General features: G+C 45.9%; 1 protein-coding gene across 2 annotated transcripts in view; it reads left to right on the top strand.

The window, feature by feature from the left end:
• Positions 1 to 1,433: 1,433 nt before the first annotated feature.
• The window catches only part of INPP5D (inositol polyphosphate-5-phosphatase D), a 133,653-nt gene continuing 113,754 nt past the window's right edge, over positions 1,434 to 21,332 (top strand). For both annotated transcript variants that reach the window (XM_060151825.1, XM_060151823.1), the window contains exon 1: positions 1,434 to 1,683. In XM_060151825.1, coding sequence (XP_060007808.1) covers positions 1,550 to 1,683 — 134 coding nt within the window. In that variant the 5' untranslated portion in view covers positions 1,434 to 1,549. The remainder of the gene's footprint in view (positions 1,684 to 21,332) is intronic.

The following is a 21,332-nucleotide window of genomic DNA, read 5'->3' as shown; positions in this document are numbered from 1 at the left end:
GGGAGGTGAGGCCGGTCCAGGATTCAGTCCACCGGAGTCACAGGCCTTTGCTTTGATTTTCAGCATCAAGTGTTGCGAGGGCTGCTGCAGGTGGCAGGGGCTGGGGGCTCCTGGCACACCTGAGCTCCTCTAGGGGCTGCCCTCCTTAAGGCAAAGACAAGGTAACCGGGGCTGAGAGAGAGAAGAAACCCAGCCAGCTCCTGCAGCTCGAATGCAGAAGAACCGGATTCGAATGGAGGCTTGCCTGGCCCGGGCCCCTGCACGCAGCTTCTCTTGTCATGTTGGGGGGCTGAGGGCTGAGGCGGGACGGGGTGGCTCTGTGCAATAGCTGGGCACCTGCCCCTTCACCCTGGTGCACTGACCTGAGGACTGAGGACACCCCGCCTGTGGTCCAAGCGGGGTGTTCACTTTAGGGCCCTCAGAGTCTGCTGGTCCAGGATGGTGGCTCCCAGCCCCGCAGAAGGCAGCTCCCCTTTGAGCTGTGGGCAAAGGCAGCCATGCCCGGCCACCTCCAACTCTGCTGAGATGCGGGACTCAGGAAGGAACGTCATACTTGCCAGGTGACCAGCTTGCCCCATGGGGATGTGTGAGTTTCCCGAGTGTCCCAGAAAGACCCAGAGGTGAAAACCCAGCCCCCCGCCTCACCCTGCAAAAGGTCCACGTCCCGAGCCCTCCACGCTCCCTCTGTGTGTCTCTAAGCTGGGCTGCAGGGTCAGAATGCCCTGCCCTGGAGAAGGGTCGCCATGGGTTCCTTCACACCCACTGGCCCTGGGGATAAGTGTAAATGTGTCACGGAACTGTCACCTGGGCCCTGGGAGCCCTCGGGCAGTGTCGCCTAAGGTCCTCCCAGTGCCCAGGGCTGAATAGTGCCTGGGTGGCCATGAGTCTCCAATATGGGGAGGGGGCTCGGCTGGACCCCTCCCCCCACTTTTGCTCGGCCCTGGGGCAGGCCTTAGTCCCAGCGGAGAAGCTCTGCCCTGTGAGCATCTGTTCCATGGGCACGTTGGAGGGAGGGGACGGGGAGTTGAAAAGCTCTGGGGTCGGGCAGAGGGCTGAGGCTGATGTCCAGGGCGTGGCCACCCCACGGGGGCATTGGGACGGGCCCCAGAATGGCCGCTGGCTTGGCCGTGCTCCTTCAGAAGCTGGCCGTGAACCTCCTGACCCCAGAGGAGCTGACAGTTCCCCCAGGAGGACGTGAGCTGATGCTCACCCCTCTGGGGACTGAGACCCATTAAAGGAAAGAGACAGGGCGCGGGGGTGGGGGGGGTGGGGTGAGAGGGAAAGGGCAGCAGGCAGGGGGCGGGCGGGCGCGCTGGGAAGGTGGAGGACCTCTCTCGCTTGGTCTCTGCAATGAGGAAGTTCTCTGCAGCTCGTTTCCTTTCCCTTGCCGAGTGCCTGAAACAGGAAGTCGGTCAGTGAGCGGGTGGCAGCAGCCGGGGCGGCCGAGAGGGGACCGACGGCGGGTCGCGGTGCAGGGGCCCAGCTCCCCTTGGCTGTGCAGGTCCTGCGGGGAGGGCGCCGGCCCGGCCCGGGGAGACCCACACCCGCCATGGTCCCCTGCTGGAACCATGGCAACATCACCCGCTCCAAGGCCGAGGAGCTGCTCTCCAGGACCGGCAAGGACGGGAGCTTCCTCGTGCGCGCCAGCGAGTCCGTCTCCCGGGCGTACGCGCTCTGCGTGCTGTGAGTATGGGGCCCTGCCCACCCCTGCTCCTCCGCCCTGGCCTGGCCTCTCCTGCCCAGGCACGGAGGTGATGGAGGTGCCACTCAGTAGAGGGGAAGCCGGCTCTGGGCTTAGCCAGGGGCCCGGCTCTGGGATGTGTTGTTTTTATGTCGAGTGACCTTGCACGCACCCCGGGTTTGTTGGTGGGTCCAGCTGAGGCCCATTGTGGACCTGCTCGGCCCTGGAGTTCAGGTTTTGCAGGGCTGGAGCCCTCCAGGGCCAGCCTGGGGCCTGGTCACTCGCCCCAGCTACCGGGGAGCCGTGGGGTCGGGGGCTTCCTTGGGGTTCCAGGGTCCAAGAGAAGTGGGTCCGGGCTCTCTGAGACGGGCAGAAGCTCGGGGCCCCGTGGTGGTGGGTGTGTTAGAAAGTACCTCAGTCAGTTCAGGTGCTGGTCAAAGTATGCCCAGTTCGGAAACCCTCCTGGAAGAACAGAAGTGGCAAGAGGGGACCCTTCCTGTGCCAGGCTTTGGGCCTTTGGAGGAAGCCATCGTTTGGGGAGCCATGAATAAGGGTGTGGGTGGGGGTCACTCAAGAAAGGATTTTCAGTTCACCCAGAAGTTGTATTTGGGGCCCTTGGAGCAGAGGAAGTCACATCACCGACAGCAGGAGCCTTTTCTGTCCCCTCCACAGCCCTTGGGTCTGTCCCCACCTGTTCGGGCCTCTCTGCCACCATCGACTCTCTCCGCTCCCCCTCTCTGGATGTCGCTGAATGCGCCAGTTGGCCTAAAATCGGGAACCGGCCACTTGCTGAAGTTTCCTTTTTAAAACACCCTTCTCAACCAATGTCTGAAGGAGGCTCTCGGCCCTGCAGCCTTGCGGTCTAACCATCCCCACTGGGGCCTCGGGCAGTGCCGGGCATGGCGGGGGGAAGGGTGTGTGTCCACCTGCACCTGTCAGGTCCTGCCCCTGGTCTCACAGAAGGGTCCCTCTGAGCAGGCAGGCCTTGCTGCTGTCCACACAGGAGGGGAAGTAGGTCATGGACACGGGCCTTGTTTGGAGCGTTGAGTCTGAGCGTTTGTCTGTGCGTCGACCTGTTTCATCCTCACGACAACCTGAAGTGCAGGTCCTTTTGTTGCTCCACTTTGCAGATGAGGAAATTGAGGCTCAGACGGGTTAACCGAGTGATGACAGTCAAAGCCAAGGACATCTGCCCCCAGAGGCTGCACCCAGACAACCAGACTGCTGCCACCCCACTCCTGTGCCTGGCAAGCCGGGTGTGAGCATGGGTTCCGGGTGGCAGCAAGAGAAGCCAGGGCGTTCACGAGGGCGGCTGGGAGCATTTAGAAATTAACACAGGCTCTCAGGGGTCGCCCGGCCCGAGCGCTGACTGCGTCAGAGCCCCTGCCCCCAAGGTCGGCTTCCTGGGCCCCCAGTTCTCACACCCCAGGGGAAGCGAAGCAGACCCAGGTTTCCCCACAGGCACAGCCCCTGTGGGGACCAGTTGACGGGGCCGTAGAAATAGTGAGGAGATCCTGATCTGTCTCCACGCGGCCCACGTGAATCTCTCCCCTCCCCTGGGTGTCTCGAGAACTTCCAGGCTCCAGCTCGCTAACCTTCACAGCAGCCCTTTGACCAGGGAGCTGTGGTAGTGCCCAGGCTACAGATTGGAACGTGGGTCTCTCTGACTCCAAACTGGGAGCCTTGTAACAAGCCAGAGCTGGGAGAGGCCTTGGAACCTCTAGTCCCACCACCCCTGACTTTACAGGTGGGCACACCTCAGAGAGCTTGAGGCTTTTGTCCACACATCCCTGCTGGCCGGTGGCAACCTGGGATCCAGTAATGGTGTACAGTATTCGTTCCTCCACCTTGCCTCTCCTCCCCTCCCCTCCCCTCCCCTGCACTGGGTTACTCTTGGAGCCTTGGCCGATGTGCCTCTTAGGGAGGGTACCCGTGGTCCCCGCAATGTCCATCATCCTCTTAGCCCAGGGCTGGGCTTCTTGTCAGTCTCCCATCCCCAAGGCCCCTTTAGCTCCAGACACCAGGACTTGGAGCCCTTCCCAGTGAGTCCAGCCGTGAGGCCAGCCTCTAAGCCCAGGCCCAGGGGTCCCCTTCCTCCTCCGCTCTGTGGGGGAAGCCACCCTTCCTGCAGGGTCAGGAGGCCCTGTAGGCTGTGGGATACCACGAGCCACCGAACCTTCCAAAACCCTGGGAGACCTAATTTTGCCATCACCCGTGATGTTGCCCATTAAGGAGGTTTAAAAACGAAAAACTAGCTGAGTGACAACTACCTGCCCCCTTTCAGCAGCTCATTTCATGAAAGAGAGTGTCCTTTAACACCAAAAGGCAGGAAAAACATGCTCTTTAAAAATAAATAAATGAATAGAGCCAAAAACCAGTCCTTTAAATCAAACAGGTTTAACTTCCTGAAAAACACCCCCTAGCCCGGCCCTATCCTTGGTTTTCTCTGTTCCTGGGACGGTGAAAACCTCACCCCACGCCCTCCTGGCCCACGGCCAGCGATGGGAACCCCGACGGGTTTCACAAGCGTGACTTTCACAAGCATCAGGCTTTACCCTCTGCGGTCTCTCTGGAAGTTGCCGGGAGTGCAGGAGCCCGAGTGGGGCAGCTGTGGTGTCAGGGCCTTTTAAGACCCTGTTCCAAAGGGAGCCAGGAAGCCTCCAAGACTGGCCCTTCTGCTCTAGAAATCTCCATATGGGGAAAGACCTCAGGGCCCAGGGTGCCCAGACCTGTCCTGCCTGGACCCCAGTGGCTGGAGCATCTTCCCAGCCCCTCTCGTGAGTGAGGGCATGGCAGGGGGCTTCCCACCCCTGGTTTAGGCAGGGGCGTTTGGAGCTCCAGGAACTGAGGGCAGCTTCCTCAGGAGTGGCCTTCGTGCTCAGGAAAGAAGACAGGGTTTGACTATTTAAATGGAACTAGGGAGGGGGTGAGAGACACTAAAAGGCAAGGCTGCGATTCAGCGTGGCCCACGTGACCGAGGAGTACACATTCACCCTGGGCCTAGCAAACCCACACTTCCTCTCGGGAGGTCAGCCCTGCCACCTGCCACTGGGCAGGAAAGTGCAGATCTGTCCTCAGCAACTCAGAAAGCCCTGCTTTAGGGGGATCCCGAGGCCGATCTCGGGGTGCAGAGAGCTGGAGGAGGAAGATCCCAGGAGCTGACCACATGGAATTGAGTCCATCTCTGCCTTCTTGCAGCAAGGGCCTGAGAACGTGATGGGCAGAGGGCTCCTAAGTCATGCTCACCCGGCCCCACTCAGACCAGCCAGCAGAGTCGGCCCTGCTCTAGGAAGGCCAGGGGGGCTTCTTGAGGGGGCCGTCCGGCCCCTCTTGTATGGAGGGTGCTAAGAGAGGCTGTCAAGCTCGTGTCCTCCTCTCCTGCCAGGACTGTGCTTCCACGTAGGGACCAGCTCACCTGTCAGGTGCTTTACGCTGCAGAGAAGAGATATGCCTTTGGGGATGGGGGTTCCTCAAGGTGAGAGGTCACGGGCCAGCTGGGCCAGCCTCTCCTTGCCCTAGCTGCGCAGGCAGAACTAGAACAATGGCTCAGTGGTGTTTCGGATACACCTCCCTCTCTGTAAGAGCAGCCCGGGCCCTGAGAGCAAGCCTATATACGACTGGGTCCGTCAGCCACCATCTAGGATGGAGCTGCCTAGTCGGGTGGCATTCCCACCACACTGGAGAGAGTTGGCTTCCCTCCCAGGGGAGGGGGCAGATGCATGCTGTCTGTGACTCAGAAACCAATGCCGGTCCCGCCAGCTGTGGCGGGGATGCTGTCTTGGTTCCCCTCAGCACCTGGCCTTTCGTGAGCTGCCCAGGCAGACCTATGACCTCCTTCCCAGGGACAGTACACCAGGCAGCCTGGACTTGGTAGCCTTGTGAGCACAGCCAGAGAGGTGAAGAAGCACCAGGAGGACATTTAGTCACCAAAAGTGCCCTCAGAGAAGGCATTCTACTTGTTAGGAAGAATGTGATGGCCCACTTGAGGTAAAGGCAGGCCACGAGGCTTGCTGTACAAACCAAAGGTAGTTGCTAATCTGTTCTGCCTAAAAATAACAGCAAAAGACTTATAAAGGGCACCTGTGTGCTGGGTTCTGTTCTAAGCTCTTTGCACATATTAACTCACTCACTGTCCACAGTGGCCTTTGGAGGAAGTGTTATTATCCCCACTTTACAGATGCGGAAACTGAGGCCCAAGATGTTAGGTAACATGCTGTGTTTACAGTACTAATTAGTGGCAGGGCCAGGACTTGAACTCGCTGTTCTTGGGAGGGAGAAAGAGAAGCCAGCAAGTCTGGGTGTGTGTAGGAGACCCCTGGTGATGGAGCCACAGAGAAGGGACTTGGAGGGCAGAAGTGTCCAGAAGAGGTGTAAAGCCATTTACTGCAGTGTGAATGGGTGTGATGTAATCCACCTTCCTCCAATCCCCTTTCAAAGTTTAGTAAAGTTTACACTGATGGTGAATTACTTTTGTGCAAATGCAAAGGAAAACACTGTTTTTCCTAGCTGGTATTGACAAAGTGGGGGGAAAATGCTGGCCCAGGCAGTAGTCAGAGCTGGAGGACCTCAGCTCTTGAAATCTGGTTTACATAAGAGGTTGTCCAAGGACAACCGTTCTGAGCGTTCCTTCTGCGTGCAGGACCCGGAGGGAGGGATGTGCCCGGGAAGGCCTATGTATGTAACAGATTCCTGGTTCCTTCTGTGTGCAGTGACTCGGAAAGCCCATGGTAAATTCGAGTGTCTCCAGGTTTTCTGTGCCCTTGCACAGCACCCTGGAGCAATCCTTCCAGAACCAGAGTAGGCTCTGGCTTTGGTGTGTTTTGCAAGCTTGCCTACTTGACAGGTGAAATTCACCTATGCACAGACGTCGGTGCTTCTCCGTTGAGTGGTCCCATCTCCTGGGGTGGTGATGAGAGGTGATGAGAGGTGAGGCTCTAGGCCTTCCTCCCTGCCCCAGAGATGGAGTAAGATGAGGTCTGCTCTTCCCTCCCTAATTCAGGCCATGTGACGCAGTCCTTAGGGGCAAGCCCTCTGTGGTTGGCTACCCCTGATGTGAATTCTAGCCTTTGCGAGATGCTCACCTCCCTGTGCCCACCCAGCATCCTCACTGGCAAAGTGCACACTTGTTGGGTTAATTTTTTTATTGCAGTATAATTCACATCCCATAACATCACCCTTTAGGTAGTATACAATTCAGTGGTGTTTAGTACATGGATAATGTTGTGAAACCATCACCACCATCTAATTCCAGAATATTTTCATTATCCCCCCAACCTCGGCAAAACCCTCTGAACCCGTCAGTCGTCACTTTCCATTCCCCTTCCTCCCAGCCGTTGGCAACCACTGATCTACTTTTTGTCTCTGACCATTTGCCCATTCTGGGTATTTCATGTATATGGAATCATACAATATGTGGCCTTTTGTACTTGACTTTTCCCACCTGGCATAATGCTTCCAGGGTTCATCCATGTTGTAGTATGAATCATTCTTTTTATGGCTAAATAATAGCCCATTATATCAATCTACCACATTTTATTTAGCCATTCATCAGTTGATGGGCGTTTGGGTTGCTTCTATTTTGGGGCTATTATGAATGATGCTGTGGGCATTCATGTACAAGTTTTTCTATGGACGTGTGCTTTCAATTGTCTTGGGTGGAACTGCTGGGTCATATGGTAATTCTATGTTTAACTTTTTGTGGAACTGTCAGACTTTCGCACAGCAGCTGTGCCGTTTCACATTTCTGTCGGCAGTGTAAGAGGGTTCTAATTTTTCCACATCCTCAACAATACTTAACAGCTTTTTGATAATGGCCATCCTAGTGGGTGTGAAGTGACATCTTACTGTGACTTTGATCTGCATTTCCCTAATTATGAATGAAGTTGATATCTTTTCATGTGCTCATTGGCCATTTGTGTATACCTGCTTTGGAGAAATGTCTATTCATACCTTTTGCCCATTTTTTTAAAAATAGGGTGATTTGTCTTTCTGTTGTTGTCACTGGATAATTGAGAAGATAAAATGGGAGAAGGCGGGCAACACGTGTACAGGGTCAGCACGCTGAACACTGACCGTTACTTTTTATGAGCTACGAAGTGAGTAGTGACATCTCGGAAGCAGAGGAGTGCAGGGCCATCTGTAAGGAGCATTCCGCAGCAGACGGAAAGAGGACAGTGGTGGCTGAGTGTCGCTTCCGGAGCTTCCTGGAGGCTGTGGGAGCCTCCAGGGACACTGAGCTGTCATGCGGGGCCTCCTCAGAGGAAGTGCTCAAAGAGATGAGGCAGGAAGAGGGCTTGAGTGACGCGCCAGTGGCCGGTGGCTGCTGGGGCCCGGGGCGAGCTCCTGGAGCTGTGAGGGAGAGAAGGGTCAGGGGCACAGGTGCCGGGAAGAACCGCCGAATGAACCGCGGAGAATGAAGAGAAAGTGGAGGAGTGGAGGCCATCTTGAGGGTCATTAAGTACCAATGTAGGAGTGAGGGGCTGAGGGAACTAAAGTCCTAAGACTCCGAGGAAGCCCAGCGAGTGGATGAGCTGGGGAAGGGGTGTCGACAGCCCAACAGGTCAGGCCCCTGGTCAGTGAGCAGGACAAGCCTGCCGCTCTGTGGCCCGGATCCCTCCTCTCTCCCCTGCTCGTTTCACACTCCCTTTGTCCCATTAATGAGAAAAACATTGCTTTTAAGTACCAGCATCCAAACCATTTGGGTTCAATTACTTATTATAAATAACACCAGACAAGGCTGGCTCCCACAGGATCAGCTGCTCCGGCCCTTTCCCTTGCCAGCCAGAAAGCTGCCCTCCGGAGGGGAGAGGCTCGTTGAGGCCATCTCAGGCATCGATGGCAGTGCAGAAATAGATTCTGATAAACGGGGCAGCGTTCTTTCAAGTAACTTTAAAAAATACAGTATTAAGTATAACATACAAAGAGTGCAAGGTAAAGGAGAAAGTAATCACCCAGTCACTGAGATGAGAGACTAACATAAATGCTGTTAATTTGTTGGCATATTTTCTCATTCATTCTCTCTCTCCCTCCCTGCCCCCCATATGCACACACACACACGCACAAGCACATATATATAAGCTCCATAATATATACACCTAATACCATATAATATTAGTCTGTATTTTCTAGCAACATTAGCATTTTCCCACTTAGTTAACCTTTCTTCCTAAATATCATATTTAGTGGATGCACAAATTCTATTACATTATGTGCCATAACTTATGGAATGATTCTCCTATTGTCAGACATTTAAGTTACTAACAGTATTTTGTTGTTATAAATATGGCAGTGATGAAGGTCTTTGTGCAGATATGTGACATTTCTGGTGATAGATTCCCAGGGGTGGAATTACTGGATCAAAGATAATGTTTTTAAGGCTTTTGATGAAAATGGCAAATTGCTTTCCAGAAATTTTGTTACAAGTTATGCTCTGGTAAGCAGTACCAGAGAGTGCCCACCTCATTCCCATCTCCTTATACTGAATATTTTCATTTAAAAAAACATTATTAAATTGCAAGGTGAAAGGTGGCCAATTTCTGTTCATTTTGATTTGCATTTCTTGATCGCAGTCATGGTAAGCTTGTTTGGATTATTGACCTTCATCATTTCTCCTTTGTGGATGGTCTGTTCCATTCTCTTTGCCATTTTTCTTTTGAAACTGTAGTTTCTCTGTTATCTATTTGCATGAATTCCTTATATCACATTTGTTGCAAATATTTTCACTGTGGTTTGCCTTTAAACTTTATGACCTTTTTCTTTTGTTCAGAGATTGTAAATTTTTGCCAAGTCTATAAATCTTTCTGTTCTTGTCCTTTTGTGACTTTTTTCCCCCTTTGCCTTCCAGTGCAGAGAGTCCCTCTGCACACAGAAATTTTATTCTTTTTCTTCCTGTGGGGGGCAGGGCCTTTGGAGCTAATAGGCTCGGGCTAAGGGATGACTCTGCCTTTCCAAGCTCTGGCAGGTTGTCTAGTCCCATGGGGCCTTGGTTTCCTCATCTGCAAACCAGGGCTAAGAATACCCATGTAGCGGTGTCGTTGGATGGATTGAGTGAAAGTGTATATCACATACTTGGCACAGTATTTGGCAAAAGCAGATAGATTATAGGTTTTTTGGTTTTGTTTTGTTGCTGTTGTTGTTTTACATTGAACACTTTAATCTTTCTGGAATTAATGAATGGTGTAAAACAAAGATTTATGTGTATTTTTCTCAATGAACCATCTTTCTCAAAACCTCTTACTGAATAATTTATTCCTCTCCATTTGTTATTCCTCTCTTACCATGTATTAAATCTTACATACCTCTTTTTTGCCTGTTTACCCTGGTCCATGTATGTCTGCTTTTCTTACACCAATTTCATACTGAATGCATTACCACAATTTTATAAACTATTTTATTTTAGGATTTGCATATCTAGTCTTTCTAAGTATTCTTCCAGGTGAAACAGATAATAACTTCGTCAAGTTGGAAAAAATAGTATTGGGACTTTGTTTGGAGTTGCATGAAATCCACAATACAACTTGTGAAAAATGGACCTTTTAGTATTATTCAGTCTTAACAATAAATATAGCTATCTCTATTATTTTAAATTTAGTAATTTTCTTCATAGATCCTACATATTTCTTGTTATGATTACTTCTGATTATTTCCTAATTTTGCTACTGTTGTGAATACCTTTTCTTCTACAGTTACCCTTCTGGGGTAACTGATAACATACAGAGAAGTTGTAGATTTTATAAATTCACCTTTTATTCTATATGTTTACTCCTCATTATTTAAAATTATTTTTATTTGCTTCTCTTGGATTTTCTTGCTAAACAATCAAATCATATACGAATTATAATCATTTTGTTGTCTACTTTCCAAATACTTATAACTCATTCAGATTTCATAACTTATTACTTTGGCCAATATTTCTAAAATATTACAGTGAAGGATATGGGAAAAAGAAAATGTCTACCTCAGACAGAAGTAGTGTGAGAATCAAACTTGATGCTGCCTGGGAAGGACTTCATACAGTATTTGGCACGTAGTTAGCGATGGAGAAAAGTCAGTTGTTCTTTTCATGTCAAAGAAGGAGCTGTCTTTTCCTAGTTTTATGAAGAGTTTTGAAGAACTGAATATTAAATTTTATCAAATGCCCTTTTAATGTCTATTGAGATGATTAAGCTGTTTCTCTTCTTTCATTAACTGGTTAAGAGCTTGATTTTATAGATTTCCTAATAGGAACCATTTTTTTTGCAAGATTAAAATGAACTGTTCTTGATTATGATAACTTTATTTTACTCTGAATTTTAGCATATGTGTTCATAAGTGAGATTGATTTATATGGTTTTGATCATTTTATGGTTTAAGAGTCATGTGTGTTTTGTAAAATATCCTGGAGACATTTATGAAGCATCATTATCTGATTTTTTTAAATATAAAAAAATTGGCAAAGGTGCTTTTTCTCAGAGCCATTTATAGAGATAATTCTTTAATATTTACTTCAGTTTCTTCTTTGGTATTGATTTATTCTTATTTTCTATCTCCTCTCATGTTACTTTAAAAAAATTTCATTTTAATGAAGTATAGTTGATTTATATACACATTCTTTTTCATATTCTTTTCCATTATGGTTTATCACAGAATATTTTATATAGTTCCCTGTGCTCTACAGTTGGACCTTGTTGTTTTCAGGTTACTTTTGATAAGTTATATATATTTTTCAGTAAACTGTTCGTTTGTTGAGATTTTTCAAAGTTTCTGGCATACAGTTATTCATGGTTTTCTATAATTTTAAGGTTTCTCTTTTATTGCTGTTGCTACCTTCCTTTACTCATTACTGGTCTTGCTTACTAGTTGTGTTGGCCAGGATCCCAGCAGGGAATAGATGGCATAATCGAAAGGGGGTGCTAGGCGTAGGGATGGTGAAGCAGCCTGGGACCGGCAACCACGGGAAGCTATTTCCACTCCTGGCCCTGAATAGGCAGGGCCATCTGATTTGAGCCCTGGCCCCCAGTGGAGGAACTCAGCCACTGCTGATCTGCAGCAGGTGGGGTGGGGTCTGGGGAACAGATACCACTATCTCACCATCCTCTCACTCTGTCAGTGCCTCCCATTAGCTAAACCTTGGTGAAGCGGCACATACAGGTCAGCCTGCTGGACACAGGGCAGGTGGAGAAGGATAGAGAGTGGGTCTACTGGGGGTCGGAGGGGAGGGTGAAGGAACAATGGCCAGCTCACTTGCACTGTTTTCTTTTTGCTCTTCTGTTTGTCAGAGGGTTATTCATTTCATTTTCTGCATTTCAGGTCATATGCTCTTAGATTTATTTATCTGTTCTGCTTTTCTTTTTATATTAGAAAACTACCTGTGCGTTCAGGAACCCCTACTGTATATATGTTTGAGGACAGAGCTATGTCTTCTATATTTCTCATCTTCCCTCTCCTTCTGCACCGACTTTCTCAGATTTATCTTCTTCCTTGTTGAAGTTCTCCAGAACATGAAGCTGCTATTTACTGCCTCTCTTGTGGTGTTTAATGCTGACTGTAGGACTCTAGGTTTTTCACTTCTGATCAGTTCTTCTTATCTCATGTTGCTCAGTTTTCACAATTGATTTTTCCAGTTTCAGAAGTACAATTGTCTCTTAAATCTTACTGAGTTCGCAAGTCAGATTTCTACAGAATGTGTTATTTTCTTTTTTTCTTTTTGCAGCGATTCTATGTAACAAGGAGGTATCACTTTGAGTTCTTATAAAAATGATACCCTTCCTTTTGAGTGGTGATGTTTTCAGTAAGTCTGGTGCTTTTTCTTTTCCAACAAAGAATTGTCAGGAAAAATTTGATCAGTTTTTTTTTTTTTTTAGAGATTGGAGTGGGTTTCTGCCTGAATCTTCTTCCCAAAGATAAAAGGATCAGCAGGGATGGGGATGGGAGCCCCCTGATCCAGGATCCACCTGATGGGATTGAGTGATGGGGGTGTGGTGTGTTGCACGGATAAGGGGGTTTCCTCCCAGGGGTCTCATGAGAAGAATCCTCTGGACCCAGAGGCTGCTGGGGTAGGTGCTGGGCCGGTCCCCGATGACACTGTAGACGTCTCACCCCCAGTCCAGGCAGGCCACCTGGACTGCCTCCTCTTGATTCTGACCTGATGGCCTCTTTTTCTCACTCTTTGGCTGGGATTCTTGGAGGTTTGGGTGGTGAACTGTGAACACCCTTGGTTCCTAGGGCATACGCACGTTTTCTCTTATTTCTACATGGGGTCCAAGTGGCTTTTCTTTTTTAACATCTTTATTGGAGTATAATTGCTTAACAAGGGTGTGTTAGTTTCTGTTTTATATCAAAATGAATCAGCTATACGTATACATATGTCCCCATACCTCCTCCCTCTTGCGTCTCCCTCCCACCCTCCCTATCCCACCCCTCTAGGTGGTCACAAAGCACCGAGCTGATCTCCCTGTGCTATGCGGCTGCTTCCCACTAGCTATCTATTTCACATTTGGTAGTGTATATATGTCCATGCCACTCTCTCACTTCTTCCCAGCTTACCCTTCTCACTCCCCATGTCCTCAAGTCCATCCTCTACGTCTGCATCTTTATTCCTCTCCTGCCCCTAGGTTCTTCAGAACCATTTTTTTTTTTTAGACTCCATATATATGTGTTAGCATACGGTATTTGTTTTTCTCTTTCTGACTTACTTCACTCTGTACGACAGACTCTAGGTCCATCCACCTCACTACAAATAACTCAATTTCATTCTTTTTATGGCTGAATAATATTCCACTGTATGTATGTGCCACATATTCTTTATCCATTCATCTGTTGATGGACACTTAAGTTGCCTCCATGTCCTGGCTATTATAAATAGAGCTGCAGTGAACATTGTGGTACATGTCTCTTTTTCAATTACGGTTTTCTCAGGGTATATGCCCAGTAGTGGGATTGCTGGGTTGTATGGTGGTTCTACTTTTAGTTTTTTAAGAAACCTCCATACTGTTCTCCATAGTGGCTGTATCAATTTACATTCCCACCAACAGTGCAAAAGGGTTCCCTTTTCTCCATACCCTCTCCAGCGTTTATTGTTTGTAGATTTTTGTGATGATGGCCATTCTGACTGGTGTGAGGTGATAACTCATTGTGGTTTTGATTTGCATTTCTCTAATAATTAGTGATGTTGAACATCCTTTCATGTGTTGGTTGGCAGTCTGTGTATCTTCTTTGGAGAAATGTCTGTTTAGGTCTTCTGCGCATTTTTGGTTTGGGTTGTTTGCTTTTTCAATATTGAGCTGCATGAGCTGCTTGTATATTTTGGAGATTAATCCTTTGTCAGTTGCTTTGTTTGCAAATATTTTCTCCCATTCTGAGTGTTGTCTTTTTATCTTGTTTATGGTTTCCTTTGCTGTGCAAAAGCTTTGAAGTTGCGTTAGGTCCCATTTGTTTATTTTTGTTTTTATTTCCATTTCTCTAGGAGGTGGGTCAAAAAGGATCTTGCTGTGATTTATGTCATAGAGTGTTCTGCCTATGTTTTCCTATAAGAATTTTATAGTGTTTGGCCTTACGTTTAGGTCTTTAATCCATTTTGAGTTTATTTTTGAGTATGGTGTTAGGAAGTGTTCTAATTTCATTCTTTTACATGTAGCCGTCCAGTTTTCCCAGCACCACTTATTGAAGAGGCTGTCTTTTCTCCATTGTATATTCTTTCCTCCTTTATCAAAGATAAGGTGACCATCTGTGCGTGGGTTTATCTCTGGGCTTCCTGTCCTGTTCCATTGACCTATATTTCTGTTTTTGTGCCAGTTCCATACTGTCTTGATTACTGTAGCTTTGTAGTGTAGTGGCTATTCGGGGTCTCTTGTGTTTCCGTACAAATTGCGGAATTTTTTGTTCTAGTTCTGTGAAAAATGCCACTGGTAGTTTGATAGGGATTGCACTGAATCTGTAGATTGCTTTGGGTAGTATAGTCATTTTCACAATGTTGATTCTTCCAGTCCAAGAACACGGTATTTCTCTCCATCTGTTTGTATCATCTTTAATTTCTTTCATCAGTGTCTTATAGTTTTCTGCATACAGGTCTTTTGTCTCCTTAAGTAGGTTTATTCCTAGGTATTTTATTCTTTTTGTTGCAATGGCAAATGGGAGTGTTTCCTTAATTTCTCTTTCAGATTTTTCATCATTAGTGTATAGGAATGCAAGAGATTGTGTACACTAATTTTGTATCCTGCTACTCTACCAAATTCATTGATTAGCTCTAGTAGTTTTCTGGTGGCATCTTTAGGATTCTCTATGTATAGCATCACGTCATCTGCAAACAGTGACAGTTTTACTACTTCTCTCTGATTTGGATTCCTTTTATTTCCTCCTCTTCTCTGATTGCTGTCACTAAAACTTCCAAAACTATGTTGAATAATAGTGGTGAGAGTGGGCAACCTTGTCTTGTTCCTGATCTTAGAGAAAATGGTTTCAGTTTTTCACCATTGAGAACGATGTTAGCTGTGGGTTTGTCATATATGGCCTTTATTATGTTGAGTTAGGTTCCCTCTCTGCCTACTTTCTTGAGAGTTTTTATCATAAATGGGTGTTGAATTTTGTCAAAAGCTTTTTGTGCATCTATTGAGATGATCAGATGGTTTTTATCCTTCAGTTTGTTAATGTGGTTTATCACATTGATTTGCATATATTGAAGAATCCTTCTATTCCTGGGTTAAACCTCACTTGATCATGGTGTATGATCCTTTTAATGTGCTGTTGGATTCTGTTTGCTAGTATTTTGTTGAGGATTTTTACATCTATGTTCATCAGTGATATTGGCCTGTAGTTTTCTTTTTTTGTGACATCCTTGTCTGGTTTTGGTATCAGGATGATGGTGGCCTCATAGAATGAGTTTGGGAGTGTTCCTTCCTCCACAATTTTTTGGAAGAGTTTGAGAAGAATGGGTGTTAGCTCTTCTCTAAATGTTTGATAGAATTCTCCTGTGGAGACATCTGGTCCTTTTGTTTGTTGGAAGATTTTTAATCACTGTTTCAATTTCATTACTTGTGATTGGTCTGTTCATATTTTCTACTTCTTCCTGGTTCAGTCTTGGAAGGTTATCCCTTTCTAAGAATTTGTCCGTTTCTTCCAGGTTGTCCATTTTATTGGCATAGTGTTGCTTGAAGTAATGTCTCATGATCCTTTGTATTTCTGCAGTGTCAGTTGTTACTTCTTTTTCATCTCTAATTCTGTTGATTTGAGTCTTCTCCCTTTTTTTCTTGATGAGCCTGGCTAAAGGCTTATCAATTTTGTTTATCTTCTTAAAGAACCAGCTTCTAGTTTTATTGGTCTTTGCTGTTGTTTCCTTCATTTCTTTTATATTTATTTCTGATCTGATTTTTATGGTTTCTTTCCTTCTGCTACTTTGGGGTTTTTTTGTTCTTCTTTCTCTAATTGCTTTAGGTGTAAGGTTAGGTTGTTTATTTGAGATTTTTCTAGTTTCTTGAGGTAGGATTGTATTGCTATAAACTTCCCTCTTAGAACTACTTTTGCTGCATCCCATAGGTTTTGCGTCATCGTGTTTTCATTGTCATTTGTTTCTAGGTATTTTTTGTTTTCCTCTTTGGTTTCTTCAGTGATCTTTTAATTATTTAGTAGCGTATTGTTTAGCCTCCATGTGTTTGTATTTTTTTTACAGTTTTTTTCTGTAACTGATATCTTGTCTCATAGCGTTGTGGTCGGAAAATATACTTGATATGACGTCAATTTTCTTAAATTTACCAAGGCTTGATTTGTGACCCAAGATATGATCTATCCTGGAGAATGTTCCATGCACACTTGAGAAGAAATTGTATTCTGTTGTTTTTGGATAGAATGTCCTATAAATATCAATTAAGTCCATCTTATTTAATGTGTCATTTAAAGCTTATGTTTCCTTATTTATTTTCATTTTGGATGATCTGTCCATTGGTGAAAGTGGGGTGTCAAAGTCCCCCACTATTACTGTGTTACTGTCAATTTCCTCTTTTATGGCTGTTAGCATTTGCCTTATGTATTGAGGTGCTCCTATGTTGGGTGCATAAATATTTACAATTGTTGTATCTTCTTCTTGGATTGATCCCTTGATCATTATGTAGTGTCCTTCTTTGTCTCTTGTAATAGTCTTTATTTTAAAGTCTATTTTGTCTGATATGAGAATTGCTACTCCATCTTTCTTTTGATTTCCATTTGCATGGAATATCTCTTTCCAGCCCCTCACTTTCAGTCTGTATGTGTCCCTAGGTCTGAAGTGGGTCTCTTGTAGACAGCATACATACGGCTCTTTTTCTGTATCCATTCAGCCAGTCTATGTCTTTTGGTTGGAGCATTTAATTCATTTACATTTAAGGTAATTATTGATTTGTATGTTCCTATTACCATTTTCTAAATTGTTTTGGTTTGTTTTTGTAGGTTTTTTCCTGCTCTTGTTTTTCCTGTCTAGAGAAATTCCTTTAGCATTTGTTGTAAAGCTGGTTTGGTGGTGCTGAATTCTCTTAACTTTTGCTTGTCTGTAAAGGTTTTAACTTCTCTGTTGAATCTGAATGAGATCCTTGCTGGGTAGAGTAATCTTGGTTGTAGGTTTTTCCCTTTCCTCACTTTAAATATGTCCTGCCACTCCCTTCTGGCTTGCAGAGTTTCTGCTGAGAGATCAGCTGTTAACCTTATGGGGATTCCCTTGTATGTTATTTGTTGCTTTTCCCTTGTTGCCTTTAATATTTTTTCTTTGTATTTAATTTTTGATAGTTTGATTAATATATGTCTCAGCATGTTTCTCTTTGGGTTTATCCTGTATGGGACTCTCTGCGCTTCCTGGACTTGGGTGGCTATTTCCTTTCTCATGTTTGGGAAGTTTTCAACTATAATCTCTTCAAATAGTTTCTCAGACCCTTTCTTTTTCTCTTCTTCTTCTGGGACCCCTATAATTCGAATGTTGGTGCATTTAATGACGTCCCAGATGTCTCTGAGACTCAGTTCTCAGTCCTCAGTTCTTTTCATTCTTTTTTCTTTCTTCTGCTCCCTGGCAGTTGTTCCCACCATTTTATCTCCCAGCTCACTTATCCGTTCCTTGCCTCAGTTAGTCTGCTATTGATTCCTTCTAGAGTACTTTTCATTTCAGTTATTGTGTTGTTCATCACTGTTTGTTTTCTCTTTAGTTCTTCTGGATCCTTGTTAAATGTTTCTTGTATTTTCTCCTTTCTGTTTCCGAGATTTTGGATTATCTTTACTATCATTACTCTGAATTCTTTTTCCGGCTAGGTTACCTATCTTGTCCTCATTTATTTGGTCTTGTAGGTTTTTACCTTTCTCCTTCATCTGTAACATATTTTTTTGTTGTTTCTTTTTTTTTTTTGATGGGTGGGGCTGTGTTCCTCTCTTACTGGTTGTTTGGCCTGAGGCATCCAGCACTGGGGTTTGCAGGCAGTTGGATAAAGCCGTGTCTTGGTGCTGAGATTAGGACCTCTGGGAAGCCTCCCTCTGGTTAATATTCTCTGGGGTCTGAGATTCTCTATTAGTCCAGCCATTTGGACTCGGAGTTCCCACCATAGGAGCTCAGGCCTGACCTCCGGCCTGGGAACTAAGATCCTGCAAGCTGATTGGCACAGCAAAACAAAAAAAAAAACCAAAACAAACAAACAAAAGGAGAAGTACAATATCAAAGAATAAAATTAGAAAGATAAAAAATATATTAGGAAAAATAAAAATATAATTGAAACAACTGGTCACTGGGGGTTCCTCCTGTCCCCTTAGGTGTCCGTGGTCCCCCACCAGTGCCTGGTAGGTGCCCTAGCTGTGCGGAGACATGAAGTACACATCCTCCTAGTCTGCCATCTTGACTCCCCAAGTGGCTTTTTTGAATGCAGAGTTTCCAACCCTTGTTCTCCCATCCCATCTTGTCCAGATGTTTGCAACACTCAAGCAAGAAAAAAAGAGAAAACACGTACAAACAATTAGAAATTAGAACTGAAATATAATGAGTTACAAAGGAGTTTAAAAAACAGTTATAGAACATGCTAAGCAGATCAGCAGAGTGAGACAGACACTAATGAGGCTCTCGAATTTCAGAGTTTGATTTCTCTCTCTCTCTCTCTCTCTCTCTCTCTTTCTCTCCCCATGGGGCTCACCGTGGTAAAGGATGCTCTGGGCATGCATGTCAGTGGTTATTTGGCTAGGAAGAGCCACACGGAAGTAGTAGTTTTATCTGAGAGAATGAATAAAATGCCATGAAGTAGTTTCTTCCTATTTCCATTTGCTTATCCTTTTACATTTGAGCAAAGCTTCCCAAACCATGATTTGAAAGTGCCCTTCCCGGGGGAAGCATCTTCCTGCTGAGAACAGTGTAGGCACCTGTAGTCACCCAGCAGCTATTGGGAGTCACATGGGAAATTTGCTGTAGGTACCACTGCATTTGAGAGTGGAGTAATCTCATACGGACCAGGGACACGGGAGACTGGGATGGCCCAGGACCATCCCAACCTGGGTGTCCAGCGGGAACATTTCTAACACGCTCACCCTGAAATGTGACCCAATCACTAGAAGGAGTAGCAGCTGAGGACTGTTGTCAGCACCCTAAATTTTTACTAAATCACCATAAAGAGGTGGGAAAGGCCTGGATGGAAGCCATTGCCCCCAATGAGCACACTGTCTGCATTATGTTCCAGTGCAGTGGTTGTCAAAGATGATTTAGTTGTGGAATCTTCACTTTAAACATTTTACATGGAAGATTTTGTGGGTGCCTGTGTGTGCATGTGTGTGTGCTTATGTGTATATGTGTATGTTATGTATCTGTATATGTGTATGCACATGTATGTATATGTATACGTTTATGCGTGTAGGACCAGGGTGAAGTGCAGCTGCTGGTGAGTGCAGGAGGCCAAGGGGTGCCCCCCTCCACCTCCCTGCAGAGTCCCCAACACCCCATGGCATGCTTTCCCAGGGGTTGTGTGTGGCAGGGGTGGTGGTGGTGGTGACACTCTATGCTTTCCCTTAAAGATCTACTGATTTGGCCCCAGGGATGACGTGGGGGCCCCACGCATTGGAGATGCTGAGATATTACTATCTAAGGGGAAAGTATCCTCTTTTCCCATTATGCTAGCTTTTGAATTCTCATCTGTTTGAGTAGTATGGAGCTGTTTCTTTGTTTCAGTGTTGCTAGAACATCTCTGAAAAAGCCATGAAGGCTTGTCTGCCACACTTGATTAACTAAAGGGTCTTCCTGTTCTGTACACTGTCTCTGTGCCTTTCCTGGTGACTCTGTGTTCTTTCTTTCTTTCTGTTTACAAGCTGATGTTTGGGGCCTGTTCAGTCTCTTCCACAAAGAAGAACCTAGGGGTAAGATGGAAATAAAGACACAGACCTACTAGAGAATGGACTTGAGGATATGGGGAGGGGGAAGGGTAAGCTGTGACAAAGTGAGGGAGAGGCATGGACATATATACACTACCAAACGTAAGGTAGATAGCTAGTGGGAAGCAGCCGCATAGCACAGGGAGATCAGCTCGGTGCTTTGTGACCACCTAGAGGGGTGGGATAGGGAGGGAGGGAGACGCAAGAGGGAAGAGAGATGGGAACATATGTATATGTATAACTGATTCACTTTGTTATAAAGCAGAAACTAACACACCATTGTAAAGTAATTATACTCCGATAGAGATGTTTAAAAAAAAAATTAGCTGCCCTCACCCAAATAGGGCACCGTTCTCGCCCTGGCCTTATTTGCATATCTACAGGAGGAAGTGTCACGAGAACAAGCAGTGAAAGATAAGAGCAGAGCAGACTTCCAGCTGTCCTCCGTGTGTAGGCGCCTGGCAGGCTCTGCAAAGAGGGTTGAGGCTGCAGGGGATGGGGATGGGGGAGTTAGGCTGGGGTCTGTGATGGTTCCCTGCTTCCCGGGACATCTGCAGGAGGTGAGGTGGTACTAGACTACGGATTCATCCTGGCCATCTTTGAGATAAGCCAATTGTGGTGTCAGTTCAGGCTCTAAAGACAGGAAGGGGAGTGGAAAGACGGGAATTAAAGGGATCAGAGGAAGAGAGGAAATTTTCCTATGAGAAATGAAGAGACATGTGGAAGTGAAATTACCCAAAACATTTTCCAGAACTTTCTTTTAACATTCATTGTTTCAAAAGGCTTTAAAGATTGTAAAATTAACTACTTAAAATTGTAAAACTTCTACACAGCTAAAAAGAAAATAAATCAGTAAACACTGTTAAAAATAAATAACTCCAAAATATATTGTAGTATATTTCAAAGTCTTATGAATAAGTAAGCAAAAGATGATTTTAAAAATGTGAGACGAAGACATGAAAAGGAATTCATGGGAAAAGAAATACAAATAGTGAAACATATGAGAACACATCAACCTTTCTCATAAAGAAAGGCAAATTAAAGCAAGCCATCATTTTTCTTTCACCTCTCAGATTTGCAAAAGATTAAAATGTCTGATAACAGCCAGTTGGCAGGGTGTGGGGAAATAGACTCTTTCATATCCGGTTAGCAGGAGACACAATGTGAGAACTTCATTGGAAGGCAATTGTTCATCTCTATCAAAATATAAGGTGCCTGCGTCCTTCAGCCCAGCTCTTCTTCTAGTGATTTATCCACAATCTCTAAGAAATGTCAGCACATGTAGTGTTCAGTGTGTTGCAGGCATTCTTCTAAATGCTTAATC

The sequence above is a fragment of the Lagenorhynchus albirostris genome, chromosome 6 (assembly GCF_949774975.1).
Source record: "Lagenorhynchus albirostris chromosome 6, mLagAlb1.1, whole genome shotgun sequence".
Lineage (NCBI taxonomy): Eukaryota > Metazoa > Chordata > Mammalia > Artiodactyla > Delphinidae > Lagenorhynchus > Lagenorhynchus albirostris.
This window is presented reverse-complemented; position numbering and strand designations above follow the sequence as displayed.